General features: G+C 45.6%; 1 protein-coding gene across 1 annotated transcript; it reads right to left on the reverse strand.

Annotated features, from left to right (window-relative positions):
• Positions 1 to 458: 458 nt before the first annotated feature.
• Positions 459 to 14,636, reverse strand: LOC121045927 (leucine-rich repeat extensin-like protein 1). The gene is made up of 3 exons (XM_040499420.2): positions 14,530 to 14,636; positions 5,537 to 5,588; positions 459 to 1,623 (listed from the first exon to the last, which is right to left on the reverse strand). Exons 2-3 carry the CDS (start codon positions 5,556 to 5,558, stop codon positions 1,172 to 1,174), a joined length of 474 nt encoding a protein of 157 aa, XP_040355354.1. The 5' UTR covers positions 5,559 to 5,588; positions 14,530 to 14,636; the 3' UTR covers positions 459 to 1,171.
• Positions 14,637 to 16,050: the final 1,414 nt, after the last annotated feature.

Genomic DNA, 16,050 nt, shown 5'->3' on the forward strand with positions numbered 1-16,050 from the left:
GCGCATGCTCAAATTGTTAATATTTTCTTAGTAAGCTGTCCCTTCGCTAAGAAACCTGACTTTTTCAGGTCACTGAACCAAGTGTTCACAGCTTTACAGAATTGCTCCAAAGCACTTGAGGAAAACTTGTTCCAGGCAACTCTATACTGCTTCCAACACTTCTATTGCACTTGGACATTTTTATACCGGTAGTCTTATTTTTATTGGTATTTTATTTCGGCAAGTTATCGGGAATTTCCTTGAATCATTACAATAGCTCGTGACAGTGGAAACAAGAAAATTTAGCTAACACAATACCTTCTTTGTGACTCTTATTCTGTATTTTCCCCGCGATCTCGGGTATTCGTAATAATAAAAGTTCAACAATTGGTCTCTCTCTTCTCTGTTATCTCTTCCCTTGCATGTTTTGTCCATAGTTTGCATAACGGCTTATATCTGAGGTATCTTAGACGCAACAGAAGAGTTCAGAGATAGGTTTATTGTCGGCTAATTTCACAATTTCTTTGCTACTCAATTTGACCAACTTTTTGTCATTTTTTTTCAGGATCAGAGGGTATATGGTTTAGCTTATGTCACTCTCTCAGCGACAAACTGACTGCAAAGCAGAACTACGGACGAACATACAGAACAGCTTAGGGCGAAGGAAGCTACAATTCAGAACACAAAGAAATCCTACTTACACCGAAGGATTGCCGGAACCGGACTGAATTTTTAGCCAGTGTTAACCACAAAAATTGAATGAAGCTCTTTCTTTCTTTTTTTCTTAGGGTAGAATTACAGTTTGGGGACTATTTAGTTTTACAGTTAGTGTTTTAACTTTGTGGTAAAATTGCTTCTTTCACATTTAATTGCCAATTCTTACAGCTTCAAAGTATATCTTTCGTACTATAATCAATTCGAACTGACGTCTATATCAGGGTGCTTACTGAAATAACCGTTCTTAAGATATGACAAGAAAGAACTTAAAAACAGGAAACAGACTTTAGATAACTTTTTGAGTAACTTGTAAACGGCGATGCACATTTAATCTTTCTGGGGTAACCTGACTTAGTCGATCGTTCTACATTCGAAACTACACTCATGTGCAGTAGACCTCGAGGGATACTAAAATCGATCGTTATGCAATATATATATATATATATTTCTTTTTTGTCTTTTAATTTCTTCTTTTTTAGTTTTCCGGTGGTGGAGGCGGGACGTAGTCGTCCTGGTAGGAGGCTGGATCTTCAGGAGGCTGGTAGGTGTCGCCATAATGTGGTTCCGGCGGCGGGCAGTACTGCTGAGTGTGGTTGTTGCTATAGCTATACTCGGTGGGCTGTTGATAGCTCCCTGGTTCCGCAGGAGGCCGGTACGTGTCTCCTCCATAGATCAGGGGTCCGCCTGCGTCGCTGCGGTCGTATAGGCCGGCATAGGCCAGTCGGTTCGGATCCGGGGCGCTCAAGGAGGTGAAGTTTGACTGCGGGGGCGCTGGCGGCGGTTGGTAGCTATCGCCCCCTGGTGGCGGCGGCGGCTGGTAGGTGTCTCCTGGCGGAGGCGGAGCCTGGTACACGTCATCGCTCGGAGGAGGTGGCGGCTGATAGTGGCTTGACCCGTCCCAGGACATTACGGGCTGGGCTTGTGGTTCTGCGTGTTTGCGGGAGACAGAGACATTCTAAAATGGCCAGACACTGCGCGTCCTCCTCGCAAACGAGGTGAATGTTGGGTGTCAAATTTAGGTCATTAGCAGGTCTGACGTATGCGGGTAATATAGTGCTATGGCTGATAACAGCATGGATCTAGAGGAAACAATGAGCGTCTGTTATGCAGAAGGGAACAGATTAGATCTAGAATAGGCGTGTCTTGTGAGTTTTAATTATGACGAGTGTCGGATTCAAGATACAATATTTCGTGGTTGAGAAAGTCGATAGGCACAAGTGGGCACCAGGTATGAATTCATGAAGTTGGATAATACTCCAGTGAATATGAAAAAGGAAAAATTGGTAAGGACAACTGAAAACGAGAATGAAGTATAAAGCATTGTCGGAGTATAAAGGTATGCCGCGGCGAAAGAGATTTGGAAGGGAGTTATGGTGAAAACTAAAGTACTGTGTATGAAACCGGATGTCCAAGCAAGGTTAGAAGTAAAGCAACGTGAGGCAGGTAGTCGAGCTTTGAGAGCAGACGATAAAATTCTAATATTAACATATATTTTGAAGATAAACGAGAGAAATAAAGGAGGCACAATGGGCGCGAAGTTCATCTGGAATCTCGACACAAGGTGGAGGACAAGAGCTAGAAAAGGTTAAAACATTTCTGACAGTGGTGGGGACATCAGGAAATATTGAGATGCGGGTATCAGAATAGGTCAGCCTTGGAGAGATTCTGCAAATTCAAGATGGATCAGTAGAAACGCGGATGATAAGCGCGCGGGGGCTGTTATTATTCGCGTTTTCGCACCGCGAGCCTTGCACCTGTCGCACTTTAAGCGCACCACCGATCTTCCCACACGCTCGAAATCTCTCTCAAATATGCTATTTAGTTACTTTCGGTGGGTCTTAGCAAAATTCTAATAGACCGATCTCACAGCCAGTTCCATCACGCCACCGCTGCCGCCATGCATGGTGGGAACTGGAGTCTCTCTGCATACGCAACAACCCCGCTGGTGGTCTAACCGAGCAGAGCACGAAGCAGCACGAGCTGCCTCGTGAACTGGCGCCTGCCTCTTGTGAACTACCATTATGGCGGCCTCACGCACGGGTGAAACGCTTAGTGAGATCGGTCTATTAGACCACATGTAATCAACTAGACCAATGCTAATCAACAAGGTACTTAACAGAGTTCAGTTAATTAGGCGACATATTGTACAAATTACCCCCCCCCCCCCCCCCCCCCCACCCCCAATATTTTATCCCTCTGGCAGCACAACTCACCTACATACATTCTAAAAATTTCCGTTCTTGAGAGGTTCTTCGACGCCCCAAGTACTCATTCAGCTCGTGAAGAGCGGTTCCGCCTGAAAGACTATCGCCTTCTGGCGCAGTAGAAAGGCAACTGAGCGATAAAAACTCTTTTGTATAAAAAGAGGAGCTTAAAAAGAACCCCTTATATACTTTTTACGAAGAACCCTTTTAGGGGGTGCCTAAAAGAAATTTTTAGGGTCCAAAATATGTACAAGCCGAAGAACCCCTAAGAGTTCCTTTGCGACCAGATTTTTTCAGAGTGCAGGCGGCATTAAAATAGCTTCCAGGGCTTTTCTATACGCAGCATATAAAGCAACCCGTATACAGGCTCTTGTAGGTACGCGTGCGGCACTTATCACCAAGTGCATTAACCTTTTCTTTAATGATAATTAGAGTAGCCTATATAATTTTCGATTGATTAATATTACCATAATGTTTATTTTATCTACAAGAAAAAATCACTTAAAATTTGACATTGTAAATATCTACGCATCTCTCTTAATGTTCTGAAGACAGATACTTTAAAAGCTCAGCTGATACAATCTATTCAAAATACAATTGTAGGTCGTGTTCCGGAGGCGAACCCGGCCGTCGCAGAGGAGACGCACAGCGGCTCCGTTTGTAACACAGAATTGGAAGGCAAGTGGCGAAAGATCATTTCTTTTTAGCAAAGAGGCTGCTTTCGATTTGTATGAGTCTGAAGATCCGATGCCACCAATGCAATGAATGAGCCAGACGCCAAAAGCGCCTGTCTTTGACGACGCACTACTACGGTGCATGGAGGGCGTCTCTGTCATGTCCTCAAAAGTGGTTCCTCGATTTCCGCCTGATGACGTCCTAGAATGCCATGCTGTCGCTGGCCTCGATCCTGGCGGCGTCACAGCAGCCGAGGTGGATGCTGCCGACGCCTGCACGCTGCAGGTCGCTTTCCGACTTGACAGTCCACGGAAGCTTCGGCAACCAGGAGTTGTGACGCCGCGACGACAGCGCCACTCGCGTTTTTTTTTCTGTTCGTGCTTTGTATTAAAGCCGTTTTTTCATTTATTTGGTGATTATAGTTATAGTAGAAAGGGTATATATGCGTACTGCATATCTGTATCAAAACTAGGTGCCTCAAGGCATCTAGAATTGTGATCTACCCACTATCTTTGCAATCTAAACAAATCAGAACTCGGCGTCGTTTTGACGTCATCGCAACCCCCCGCGCAAGAAGCAGACAACCTGTTCGTCGCTTTGTGTTCGCGCTTAAAGGAGCTGAAACACAGTTTGAGTGCTTTGCTTAAATAATTTGAGAGTTGGCGTCTCGACCTTTGTGAAGTAAAGATAAAAAAAACCGCTTTTGCCTGCATGTCCTAGATTTTATTTTAAATGATGGACAAAGATTGAGATTTTCGGCACCTTTCAACTCCTTCACCATCTTCCGAGTCGCCTGCGCTGTGACGTCAATGGGGGTCGCGCGGGGTTCCGTTGAAACTCTATCTCTCTCTTTAGAGCCATCAGTGAGCAGCGAGAACTCATCCGCCCGCGACCGCGTGACCACGTGCTGGCGGGCGCAGCGCGAACAATATGGTGAAAAGAGGAAAATCTCATCCGGGTCCCATACCCGTCCGGCTCTGTCTTCCTCCCCCTCCGGCTTCTGACGGCTGTTCGTGGTAGCAGAGAGAGCTGACGGTTTTGTGGACCTAGGATAGATGGCGCCACTAAAACTCCGTATAATATAAGTTTTGTCGATGATACCAGGTTTTCGACGCATTTCTATTTATGTTGGAACGGCACGATTTATAGAAAAGTTACCCTATATCGAGCAGGTATTCGCACAAGTTGCTATCTTTCTAGAAGACCCCCCATTGACGTCATGCCGCGTGGTTCTCATGGCCGCCGCTCGCGGCTGCAGGTCGGGGGATATTCTCATTTTTGCCTCGCGATTACGAGGCGGAATCGCAACATTTTGAAGGAAGGAGGTGTGTTTTCTGTCCTTTGTGACAAGATGAACAATGTCAAAAGTAGAAGATGCCAATTCTTTTAACGTTAAAGTCATTGCACAGCTCCTTTAATTCTTGCATCGTGATTTGTTCTTGGGCGGCATTAGACAGTTTTCGTAGACCGCGCTGGTCCCCTCCGCTAAGCGTTCCGCAACGAAGAAGTTGCTAGTGCGCCTGCGCGTCGATAGCCTTGACTGTGGAGTTCCCGCTATCGTAGCGGGTTGCGGAGGGCCCTTGCGGGACGGCGAAAACGATCTACGAAAACTCCCTATTATCGGCTAACGCCGCAATCCCATTGACTGCTGAGCGGGACGCTGGGGACTTTCCACGTCTAGCGATTCTGCGGGTAAATAAGCATAAATGTAAACACACGAATCTGTTCACATATCGATACCTTATTTGCACACCAGCCATCTTTCCCATTGGTATCTACTTTTGGCGAACCATGTATACCCTCTGTACACGCGCGCAGCCAGCTTATCTGAGTCTTGACAACTCTTGACCGTCGAACCAGTTATCTTCGAAAATGTTATCTGAGATGTTTGCATAAACTTCGTGTTGTCCAGCAATTGCGATGGAAGATGTCAACTGGCTTTCAACATTGGAGGCAGTTACCTTGTGATTCAACGCAACCCATGCGCACCCACGCTCGTCCGGTTGAAAGGTCCTGAAAGGAACAAAAAATATACAACGCGCAGGACCGCCTTCGTATACTTCCCGTGGATGCTATAAGGAGAGCAAGTGCTCCAAAATGCGTCTTCGGCGCGTCGGAACGGGGGCACCCCAATCAAAGGGACACTTTCCGCGTTCACCAGTCTCGTCACGTTACCCGAAAAAAAAAAGAAAAAAAGTAATCGATTACAATTACAATTACGCTCGCTTAAAAAAAGCAATTCAATTATATTAGCTGATTACTTGCGAAGGAAAGTAATCTGCCGTCACTTCAAAAATGCAACCGTTACTTTTCCGATGACTTCAGATTTTCCACATGACAGATTTTTCTGCCGATTTGAAAATGGGTCGTTCGTACTGTCCGTTTTTAGATTAGGAAGATCGAATTACAAACGATTTGCAGCCGTAGAGGCAGAAAGGTTCGTTGCTATTCTACGGCGATAGCGAACTCCTTTGATTGTTTACAGCAGTCTCTGCTACGCTAAACGGACACTCGCACGGAGCTTAAGTGACTGGGACACATATAACCTTCTCCACTTGATTGAGATACAAATTTTGCCCCTACAGTTTATTTTAGGTCAAAGTTTCGTCTAAAGTTTGCCTTCAAAAAGCTGTACTCGTCCACGTCTGGTTGGTGAAAGTGTTTACTTTTTACTTTTTTTTTGTTTATTAAAATTAAATAGATTAACCGGTTAAAAATGAATACCGATTAAAGCATTAATTGATTAACCGGTAGGTTAATTGATTAAGTGCCCAGCCCTACAAAGTATGTTTTAGAATGTTAGCGGGATCGGGCGTAGCGAAATTAACAAAATATTTGTGACAGATTCTGCTAAAAGTTCCAACAGAGAGAGAGAGAGAGAGAGAGAGAGAGGGAGTATTTTCTCGTAAAGTTCCAGTGCTTTATATCACTAATGAAATTTCGCCAAGGCGTATAAAATAGGCGCTATATTTCACCGATGACCCCTTCATTGTAATAAAATATCTTTCCCAATATATGGTTTTCTCCAGGTTCGGGAGAAGGTGATAGTCGCTGAGGACAAAATAATGAGAGTAAGTGGCTTGAAGAGTGAGAAACAAAGTTGGTTGATGTTATCGGACTGTGATCCTATCAAAATGTGCCAACAAACTGCCATAAAAGAAAGGAATTGTTACCCTTTTTTTAATATTAGAATTATTTTTTTTTATTTTTTTGTCAATTCTTTACAAAAAAATGTTTTAATAACAGTTCTTAATAATGTTATGACCCTTTTCTAATAAATGAATGATGATAACTCCAATGGCCTGCCTCAAGACAAATCAAGGCTTTTACCCCATTTCAATCCGACAAAATCATCTTTGCTTTTTGGGGTTTCTGTTTTCGCGTTTTTTTTATTCTTAGAGGTAATGAATTATTTCTAGTACACAAAAAAACACAAAAAGACATCGAAATTTAATGGGAATTGTTTTTAAAAAAGACAAAAAATGGCCTCTGAACTAACAAATACAACAGCATCACGTCTTTTGCGAGTGTGAGCAAGCAGCAAAGTGAACGACGCTGACGATGACCTCAGTCGACGATCCAACGATATCATCTCGTGGACCTCGCCAATGTCACATCCAGCGATAGTGTCGATGGCTCTCCACTGCGAGGGTCATGCTCTCTGCCGACTCCGTTTGGGAAGCGTTCTATCCATTTGCTAATGGTATAAATATAAAGAAACATAAATACCTAAAGCTCTGTTCATACCTGCTATCGGTTCCGTTTAAAACCCTCTCCTACCAAATATTTTATCTGGCATGAACTTCGACATCCTACTTGTTCTTCCCGCTGAATGTACATCGACTGCTTCCATTGGCTGGGAAACACAATTTGAACACTGACATCTTGAGCATGCGTTTTACAGCGCATGGTAGGTGAAATTGTATTTAACCTCATGCAGAATGCAGCACGGATTGCAATGCAAACACTACATTAGCCTTTTTTCTTTCTTGCCATTAGTTTGAAGGAGTATTTGCAGGCGCCAAATTTTTGCTGCTTAGGTTAATGCCCCAAATAAAACCTCTTCACTGCGCCGGTGGTTTTGAAAAACCAACCAAAACGGTGATAACTTGTTCGCGTTAACAATATCACACTGTGATCTTGACTTGGAGTACTTCTTGTCCCGCTTCATCTTATAGCCCTCGTGAACCACCTCTTTCGCTAAGGGCTTACACTTATGAGCCAGTAAAAAGTATACTCAGCCTTTCCAGAAATAAGGTGTTTTCGATCAATCAGTCGCAGTTTTGTCAGGTATACTTATAGGTACAAGTGAGCTTTTCTATTGTATCTCATTGTCCGTTCTATATTCCCGGCTGCCCGAAAGCGCAGGTACGCTAACCCACTGACTCGCACTATATTAAGCAAAAAGATGAATGGAGGCTTAATATATTTTTTTTTCAGCTTGGCTCTCTGCTTATGGTAAAGGGAATTAACGTGATAGAATGGGAAAATATTCGGGTAAAGCGCGGCTATTACCGCATTTTCCAGACAGTAGTAAGCTGTGGGTATATATAAGAATTTCCCTTTTTAAAGTCGCTCAATGTCAGAGCGGTTTGTCGTCCAGTGCGGTTGTCAAGATCGCGCTCTTTCACACTTAGGCATCATTCAGCAAGTTGAGACTGACAACTCGTACGCGCATTTGCGTTCCAGTGTGACCGACTGCGTTTAAAAACCACTTGTTGGAAAACTCTATGCGGCAACACGAGGAAATCGTGTTGCCGGCGACACTGTCATATCGCGGCAACAACAACAGTCGGGCAGCATGTTGCCGTCGCCCGGTAACCGGGTGGACGAATGGATTGAAAGAATTGCGGTAGCTAAGAGGAGACTGGACGATTGGTGGAAACGATCTAGGGAGGGGTAAAAATACAGATCATAATAAGCAATGGAAACACAGAAAAAAAAAAGGGGGGGGAAGGGTTGTGTTAAAACAAAATTTATACAAATTAAAAAAAAAAAAGAAGGGATGACGAAATGTTAGGCTGGGTGGCGTAAGCTTCCACCCGTTAAACAGGATATAGCCATTACCATCTATCCAGCCATCCATCCAACCGACAAAGATGAGCTCAGGCAGGGACGGGAGAAGCGGGCCGAACTTGACAATCTTGGGGTGGTTTTTAAGAGGATAGAAAGAGACTGGGCGGCTATCTTCGAGGAATTAAAAGATATGCGGACGAAATTGAACAAAGAGAAAAAGAAGCAAGAGGTGCTAGAGGAGGCCTGGCAAGGTCAGCTGGAGGAGCTGGAGGCGACGCAAAGATTCAACAAAGATAAACATAAAACAACGAAATGGCAACGGGAGGTGAGGTTAACGATGGAGAAGGATGGACGAGAGGCAGTGGAAAAGAAGCTAGGAAGGGTGGGACGTGAGCTGCAGATGATGAAGAGACAGGGGACGAAGGAGGAGCAGTTGACGCAGTGCCGGTTGTAGAAAGCGAGAGTGCAGAGGACGTAGACACTAGTGTGGCGGCAAAGACAGCGAGGCCATTGTACAGTACGGTGGTGCTACGGCAGCCCCTTACTCCGACAGCCGCCAAACCTGCGATGCAGGGAAAACAAGCGGGAAGGGAACAGAGGGTGTTGGTGGTAAAAAGCTCTAATGTGTCTAGGAGCACAGCGGGGGTCGCCAGCAGAGTCGGGGGAGATGGGAGAGTAAAGGTTGCAGCCCTCCCAGGCAGGAGGAAGAAGGAGGTGGTGGACACCACAGTAGAAATGTTGACTGAGAACAAGGGGGAGGAAAACCATGTGGTGGTACATCCGAGATTGAATGACGTCCTAGGTGGAAGGGGAAGGGACCTGGCCACACATATCGATGAGGGTGTGAAGTAGTTGAGGTTCGTAACCTCTGGGATGGTGCACATTGTAATGTGCACCGTCCCGGAGGTCAGGGGCCGAGGAGCAGGTGCAGAGAGGGCAGTCCAGTGTGCTAACAGGACTACCAAGAGACTGAGCTCAAGAAACGGATATGAGGTTATTAATGTGAACTGGGAAGTACACCAGGAAAATTATTTTTTAGGAGCAATCAGAGCCCTCCGGTAGCTGGCTCAAATGCAAATAAGAAGATTGGTAGGAAGCCTCGCGGAAAGAAAAAGCAGCAGCTCATTATAGGATTTATAAACATGCAGGGGGGTAGAAACAGAATGAAGTGGGAAGAGATTGCGGAATAATTAAATGATGAAGATTTTGTAGAGTATGAATTGGCAGAGACACATCTCAGAGTCATGAAGGAACCACCCCATACTTCGAAAGTTATTTTTGGGTGGGATGCAATCGATGTGAAGGGGAACCGAATTGAGGAGGATTGGGAGCGCTAGTGAAAGTACAGGGCTGGGAAAAGGTGAGGGAAAGCTGCAGAAAACACATGTGGTTGAAAGGTAATGTCAGAGATTTAGACGCGCTCATAGGATTTGTATGTCTGAAAACTAACTGATTCAAGAGAGGAAAATGCACAGCACGTGACGTGTATTTCCAAAGATGTTGGATAAATTGGCATTAATCGGGCAATAGTTATTTTAGGATACATGAATGCACACTTAGAAGACTTTGACGGATATACAAATTCTACAGGGAGGGTGTTAGAAGAATTCTGCGATGCTCTTGATCTAGTGCTTGTTAACGCCCAAGTAATACGCGACGGAAAAATAACCTGGTAGAGAAGCCATTCGCTCTCAACAATTGAATACTGTCTAATGTTTAACAAATCGTGTAACAAATTATGACACATGAAAATAGATGAGAAAGGAACGAAATGCTTAGGAAGTTATCATAAGCGACTTAAAATAAAGTTTGATACAGCAAAACCAGAGAAACAAATTTTTGAACGAGAAATTGTATTGATCCTAAACGGTGCCCAAGTACGAATTGAGACCATAGTGTCCAGACAACTGGGAAGAGGATGGACATATGACGATTTAGTAAATACTTTTAAAAGAAAGTTAGAGAAGTTCAAAATCAAACAAAGAGGAAGAAGAAGAAGGAAACATACACTGAAAAGCTGGTGGGTCAGTGAAGTTAAGACGGCCTTAGCAGGGCGACAAGAGGCTTCAAGGGAACACAGATAGGCGAAGAAAAGGGGGTACACACCCGCTTAGGTAACATCGAAATAGAATGCATTTCAGGAAAAAAAAAAAGAAAAAGAGAGGCATCTGCTCTAATCCAGGCCAAGATTGGTAGGGCTGGAGTGCAGTAGATGATGGAGGTAAATCAAAATGATAGGAATGCAGCAAAAAGGTTCAGGAAGCACATTAATGTACAGAGAAGAAAAACAGAAGGGGTCTATTGTTCATTGACCACACAAGAGGAAATAAGTGTAGAGGGCGAAAAGGTAAGGGAATTTATTAGAGGAACCCTCGGAGGCAACATTCGCAGAACTTGAACCGAACGAGATTGGTCAGAACACAAACAGCAACACGGCACAAGACGAGACCGCTAACGAGACGGGAGAATGGGACCGAGCAGAAACAAAAGTACCTGCTAGAATGGCGACAGGCTCAGATGGCATAGGAATGAGACTAGTCAAGGCACAGAACCGGTTCCGAAGAGAGAGAAGTGTGTCCAACTGCTCGATCGGGACCACGCAGTTATGGGTCGCGTTTGCAGTGCGAGCTGCGAGGAGGTCCCCAAGGCGTTGATCGTCTGCAAACGCCTTCGCCTTCTCGTCTGCTTTTTTGCTCGGTGGATGCCGGGGTCACACTGCTCATACATCATACAAAAGACAGTCTACAAACATCAGTCCTTCGTGGTTCGAATGCCACGTACCAATGTCTCTCCTTGAACTCGTTGCCACGCAGCATTCGAAGTACGAAGATCGTGGTGTCTTGCGTTCGAATCTGTATGCAGTCTGTCTTTTGTGTGATGTGCAAGCAGTCTGAACCCGGCTTAAGTGTTGCTGTCGCCCTAGACACCCCCTCGTGGGACTCGGGAAATAGATGTACCCAAAAGGACAATGCAAATTATGCTCGATCTTTATAGCACACAGGTGCCATTGGTAAAGGTTGTGAAAGTGTTATTGCAGTGGCTGTAGCATCTTCCGCGAACCGTAGTCGAGGTGCCTCCGAAATAAATAAGAGCGTTCACGCTCGTATTAGTTATAATACATCAACTTATATTTATAAAAAAAAAGCGAAAAATAAAATTTATATTTGTATGGTTTTATTACGCAGCGTTGAGCGCTATTTGTTGGGGATCTTATACATTTAACGCTGCGGACTATACGCACCAGGTGCGATCTATCTAAGGAAAACTTTTTTTTTTTTTCAGCTAACATTTACTTTTGCGGGAACAAAATTTTTTTTAGATTCTTTTTGTTTTATTATAGACGGATGGAATCCTCTGTAGTGTAGAATACTCAAAGAACCCCCCAACATGTTCTCAGTTTTGCAATAGCTCGCTATATCTATAGTCTCATAAAACTCTTCTCCCCTTACCTTTGACGTATACATTGTTAATATTTTTGCATAATGTTTATTTTCTCGGGTGGTGACCAAAAGAACAATAAATAAACAGCAAGAAATAAACGTTTAATGTAGCGAACGTGCGCCCAAAAACAGAGTAGAAAAAGGATAGCGTCGCAGGCGTCGATAGCGGCGAAACAGCAGGATCAAACGCTGGGGCGAGACTGACCCCAGCGTTCGATGGGGTCAGCAAAGCCCCTTATGTACGCGCGTTGACTTCTGGAACAATCGGCGGCCTAGAACGTTCGGCGATTAGAACATTTGGAACTCGATCAGACGAAAATGTTCTCGAACTCACGAGAACGCATTGTTGAAAGAATAAATAAAAGAACATTCCACTGACTGGACTCGAAACTAGACTTTCCGCGCGACAGTCAAGAGCGATAACCACCCGGCCACGCACGCCTTTTTTAGAGCGCAGCTCTTAGGGGCCCGTTCCCGGCTTGAGCGGCGTCGCCGTCGGCGTCGGCGTCGCCGTCGCCGTCGCCGTCGGCGTCGGCGTAACCGCAACCCTCGTAACCCTCGTGAGGGTTACGAGGGTTACGAGGGTTAATCTCATGAGGGTTACCCTCACGAGGATCACGAGGGCCACGAGGGTTACTTACCCTCGTAACCCTCACGAGGGTTACGAGGGTTAGTTACCCTCAAAAGGGTTACCTTCACGAGGGTTACCCTCACGAGGGTTACTTACCCTTGTAACCCTCACGAAGGTTACGAGGGTTAGTAACCCTCGTGAGGGTAACCCTCGTGAAGGTAACCCTTTTGAGGGTTACGAGGGTTAGTAACCCTCGTGAGCGTAAGCTTCACGAGGGTTACCCTCACGAGGGTCACGAGGGTTATGAGAGTTACCCTCACGAGGGTTACTCACCCTCGTAACCCTCGTTACCCTCACGAGGGTCACGAGGGTTATGAGAGTTACCCTCACGAGGGTTACTCACCCTCGTAACCCTCACGAGGGTTACTCACCCTCGTAACCCTCACGAGGGTTACGAGGGTTAGTTACCCTCACGAGGGTCACGAGGGTTATGAGAGTTACCCTTACGAGGGTCACGAGAGTTACCCTCACGAGGGTCACGAGAGTTGCCCTCACAAGGGTTACTAGGGTTACCCTCACGAGGGTCACGATGGTTACCCAGGTCGTGACCCCCCCTGGGGTCACGTGACCTGGGGATACCCCCCGAGGTCACGTGACCCCCCGTTGACGTCATAGGCACTGATGACGTCGTCAGTGACGTCACTGATGACGTCACCGGCATCCGCATCGTCATCGTCATCATCACTGATGACGTCATTAGTGACGTCACTGATGACGTCACCGGCATCCGCATCGTCATCATCATCACTGATGGCGTCATCAGTGACGCTACTGATGACGTCATCGGTATCGTCACGTGGCCCCAGGTCACGTGACCCCCCGACGTCACGTGACGCCCCAAGGTCACGTGACTCCCACAAGGTCACGTGACCCCCAAGGTCACGTGACCCCCCCGCCCCCCGAGGTCACTTGAAGCCACCCCCCCCAGTACCCTTCCCTCCTCCTCCTCAAGAGCTGCGCTCTAATTCGGCGTTACAGGGAGTTGTAAACGGCTTTCATTTTTTTTTCTTTATTTAAAAGTTTTATATATACATAATAAAAGAATGGCAGGCTTTTTTTTTTTTTTTTGCAACCAGAGAAAACATGTTTTGCGTGGTTGCAGTGTCGCTCGGACAACGGCACGCACACCCGACCACGACCCGACCACGCACGCGGTCGCTTGCCGACGCGCGTGGCAGATATTCATTTGAGCGGCCTTCCCCCCTACCGTGATGCCCTGTGGGCGATGTAAATACACGAACAAACAAACAAATAAATAAATAAATAAATAAATAAATAAACAAAGAAAGAAAGAAACAAATAAATAAATAAATAAATAAACTCAACTGAGATGTTGAAGAAGTGCCGATGTGGCAAGCAATCATGAACCGTTTGTCTGAAATAGCACCTAAAGACCTCAGAGATAAGTAATGAGATTGAGGGACCGAGGTGCAAGCAGCGGAAAGCCGAGATACGCACGAGCAGGGTGCGGTACAGTTAGCACCCCCCTATGCAATCGCCGTTTTTTTCCCCTCTCACAGTCAAGAGGCTATTGCAGGATAACATAGTCTGTTGGAATTGGCTAACATGGGGTGCCCCGCGTCAGCACCTTCCTTGGTCGACTTAGGAGGCAAAACGGGCTGCTTGGCTCTGAGCTGTATCAGTAATATGCGAACATGTGTCAATGTTCGCGCTAACTATGTGTCCCGAAGTGTTGCACAGCACTGAGGTCTTTTAGCATGATCGCGACTGGATTCTGATTATGTAAACTTTTCAGCCAGTGCACAGTGGACGAAATTTTATCCAAAAATTCACAAAGTACCACCGCGTTTTAAATTTTCTGCCGAGGACACAAGTGTATTAGGGAGAAGAAAACAACCCAACTCACCGTCGCTGAGGAACACCAGCTTTGTCGACGTCTGCGAGAGCTGTTATCAGCGAACGTTAAGAGAAGGCAAACATTGCTGATAAAAGGATATGTAAGGGATGAGGATGTGTGCGTGGGGCGGGGTGGCGAAACCCTTCAAAGTCGGGTGGCCGCTCGCGCCACCTAGGCAGTGTTTTGAATTTTAACATGTAAATTATCATTGCATTAAGGTGAAGACTAATATTAGTGCTATCTCATAGCACATGTATAACATTCGCTATGATTCCTGAACTTTAGATTAGGTGGATATCCTATGCGCTCAGGTGCTCTGCACCTTTTGCGCGCCGTGTAACGAGGAAATAAATAAGAAAAAATAAATATTTCCGCTGAGGCCCGAGGGGTTATTTTAAATGGCTTTAACCACGCAAAGTTTTGTTCTTATACATCTAATAAAAAAAAAAAGAAAGATGAAAAACAGCTACAAATTTGACGCTCAGTCGCTATTGTACGATTTCGTTTTAAACCGCGAAACAAAAAGAGATAAAAGTTAAAAACATTCCGGAAAAATAATGCTGCGTCAATGGACCTTCTCCACATACCGACGGCACCAGGCGGTGGCTGCACGAACTAAAAATCGAGGAAGTGACCTACCTGCGCTACCAATCGATAATGGGAGCTACGCTACCAGTTTCTTCGCTCTCTGAGCAGCGGCGCTTGCCAAACGCGACTTTAAAGGGACCATGAAATGATTTTAAAATCGAGTTCCATCCACCGCACGTCGTAAAAGGTGTGAAAAAAAAACACAAAAACACAAAAATAGGGAGCCAAAAAAAATTATTTGCCATAGAACTTTTAAAAGAAAACTGGACTCTTTTGCGCCTTCCTTCCTTCGCCTGTTCACTACGATGCATCCGCGGAAATGGAGCACGTCAGCCAAATCCAGGTCGCCTATTGGGTGAGAGCCTACCTCACCAGCACCGCGATCGTAAACAATAAATAGCCGGCGAATGTTTCCTAAAAGTTTTGTTAAATAATATTCAGATCCACATTTTGTAGCATAATTAGAGATGTGTGGCGAAAATTGCCAAATTTGATAATGCTGAGAGCCAAGCGCCATCTATCGTGTGGTAAACGAAGCAACTACTGCGCGTGCGCAGTAGAGCGCCTGGGCAGGGCCGACAGTTACTTGGTTGGCGGCGACCGACGAACGTTTATTTTCTTTGTTTTCCTTCCTCTCAAAACTCTGACTGACTGAACGTTTATTTTTCTACGTGTTCTTCCCGCGCGTGCCGACTTCAAGCAGCAAGAAAACAGTACTTAAAACAGACCACGGCGAACAAGAACGCTGGATCCACCAACTCCGACGAAGCGAGCTGCTCAGAATATAGGCCTAGCAGGCATTCCGACTCGGCGCTGCTTCGTCGCAAGACCGTCTGCCTACGACCGGCTGGCGTGCTAAATGGAATATGCCCGCGCGACCCTTGTGGACCCTTCCCGTCCGTATTATAGTTTGATCGCTGACCTCAATTCTAGATTAAGAGG

Source organism: Ixodes scapularis, unplaced genomic scaffold (genome assembly GCF_016920785.2).
Source record: "Ixodes scapularis isolate PalLabHiFi unplaced genomic scaffold, ASM1692078v2 PGA_scaffold1__304_contigs__length_218370807, whole genome shotgun sequence".
Taxonomy (NCBI): domain Eukaryota; kingdom Metazoa; phylum Arthropoda; class Arachnida; order Ixodida; family Ixodidae; genus Ixodes; species Ixodes scapularis.

Coding starts and splice junctions, on each gene's coding strand:
- LOC121045927 (XM_040499420.2), bottom strand. CDS start 5,558: ATGGGTTGCGTTGAATCACAAG. Junction 1,624..5,536: donor GGGTTGCGTTGAATCACAAG/GTAACTGCCTCC, acceptor GCAAACACGCAG/AACCACAAGCCCAGCCCGTA.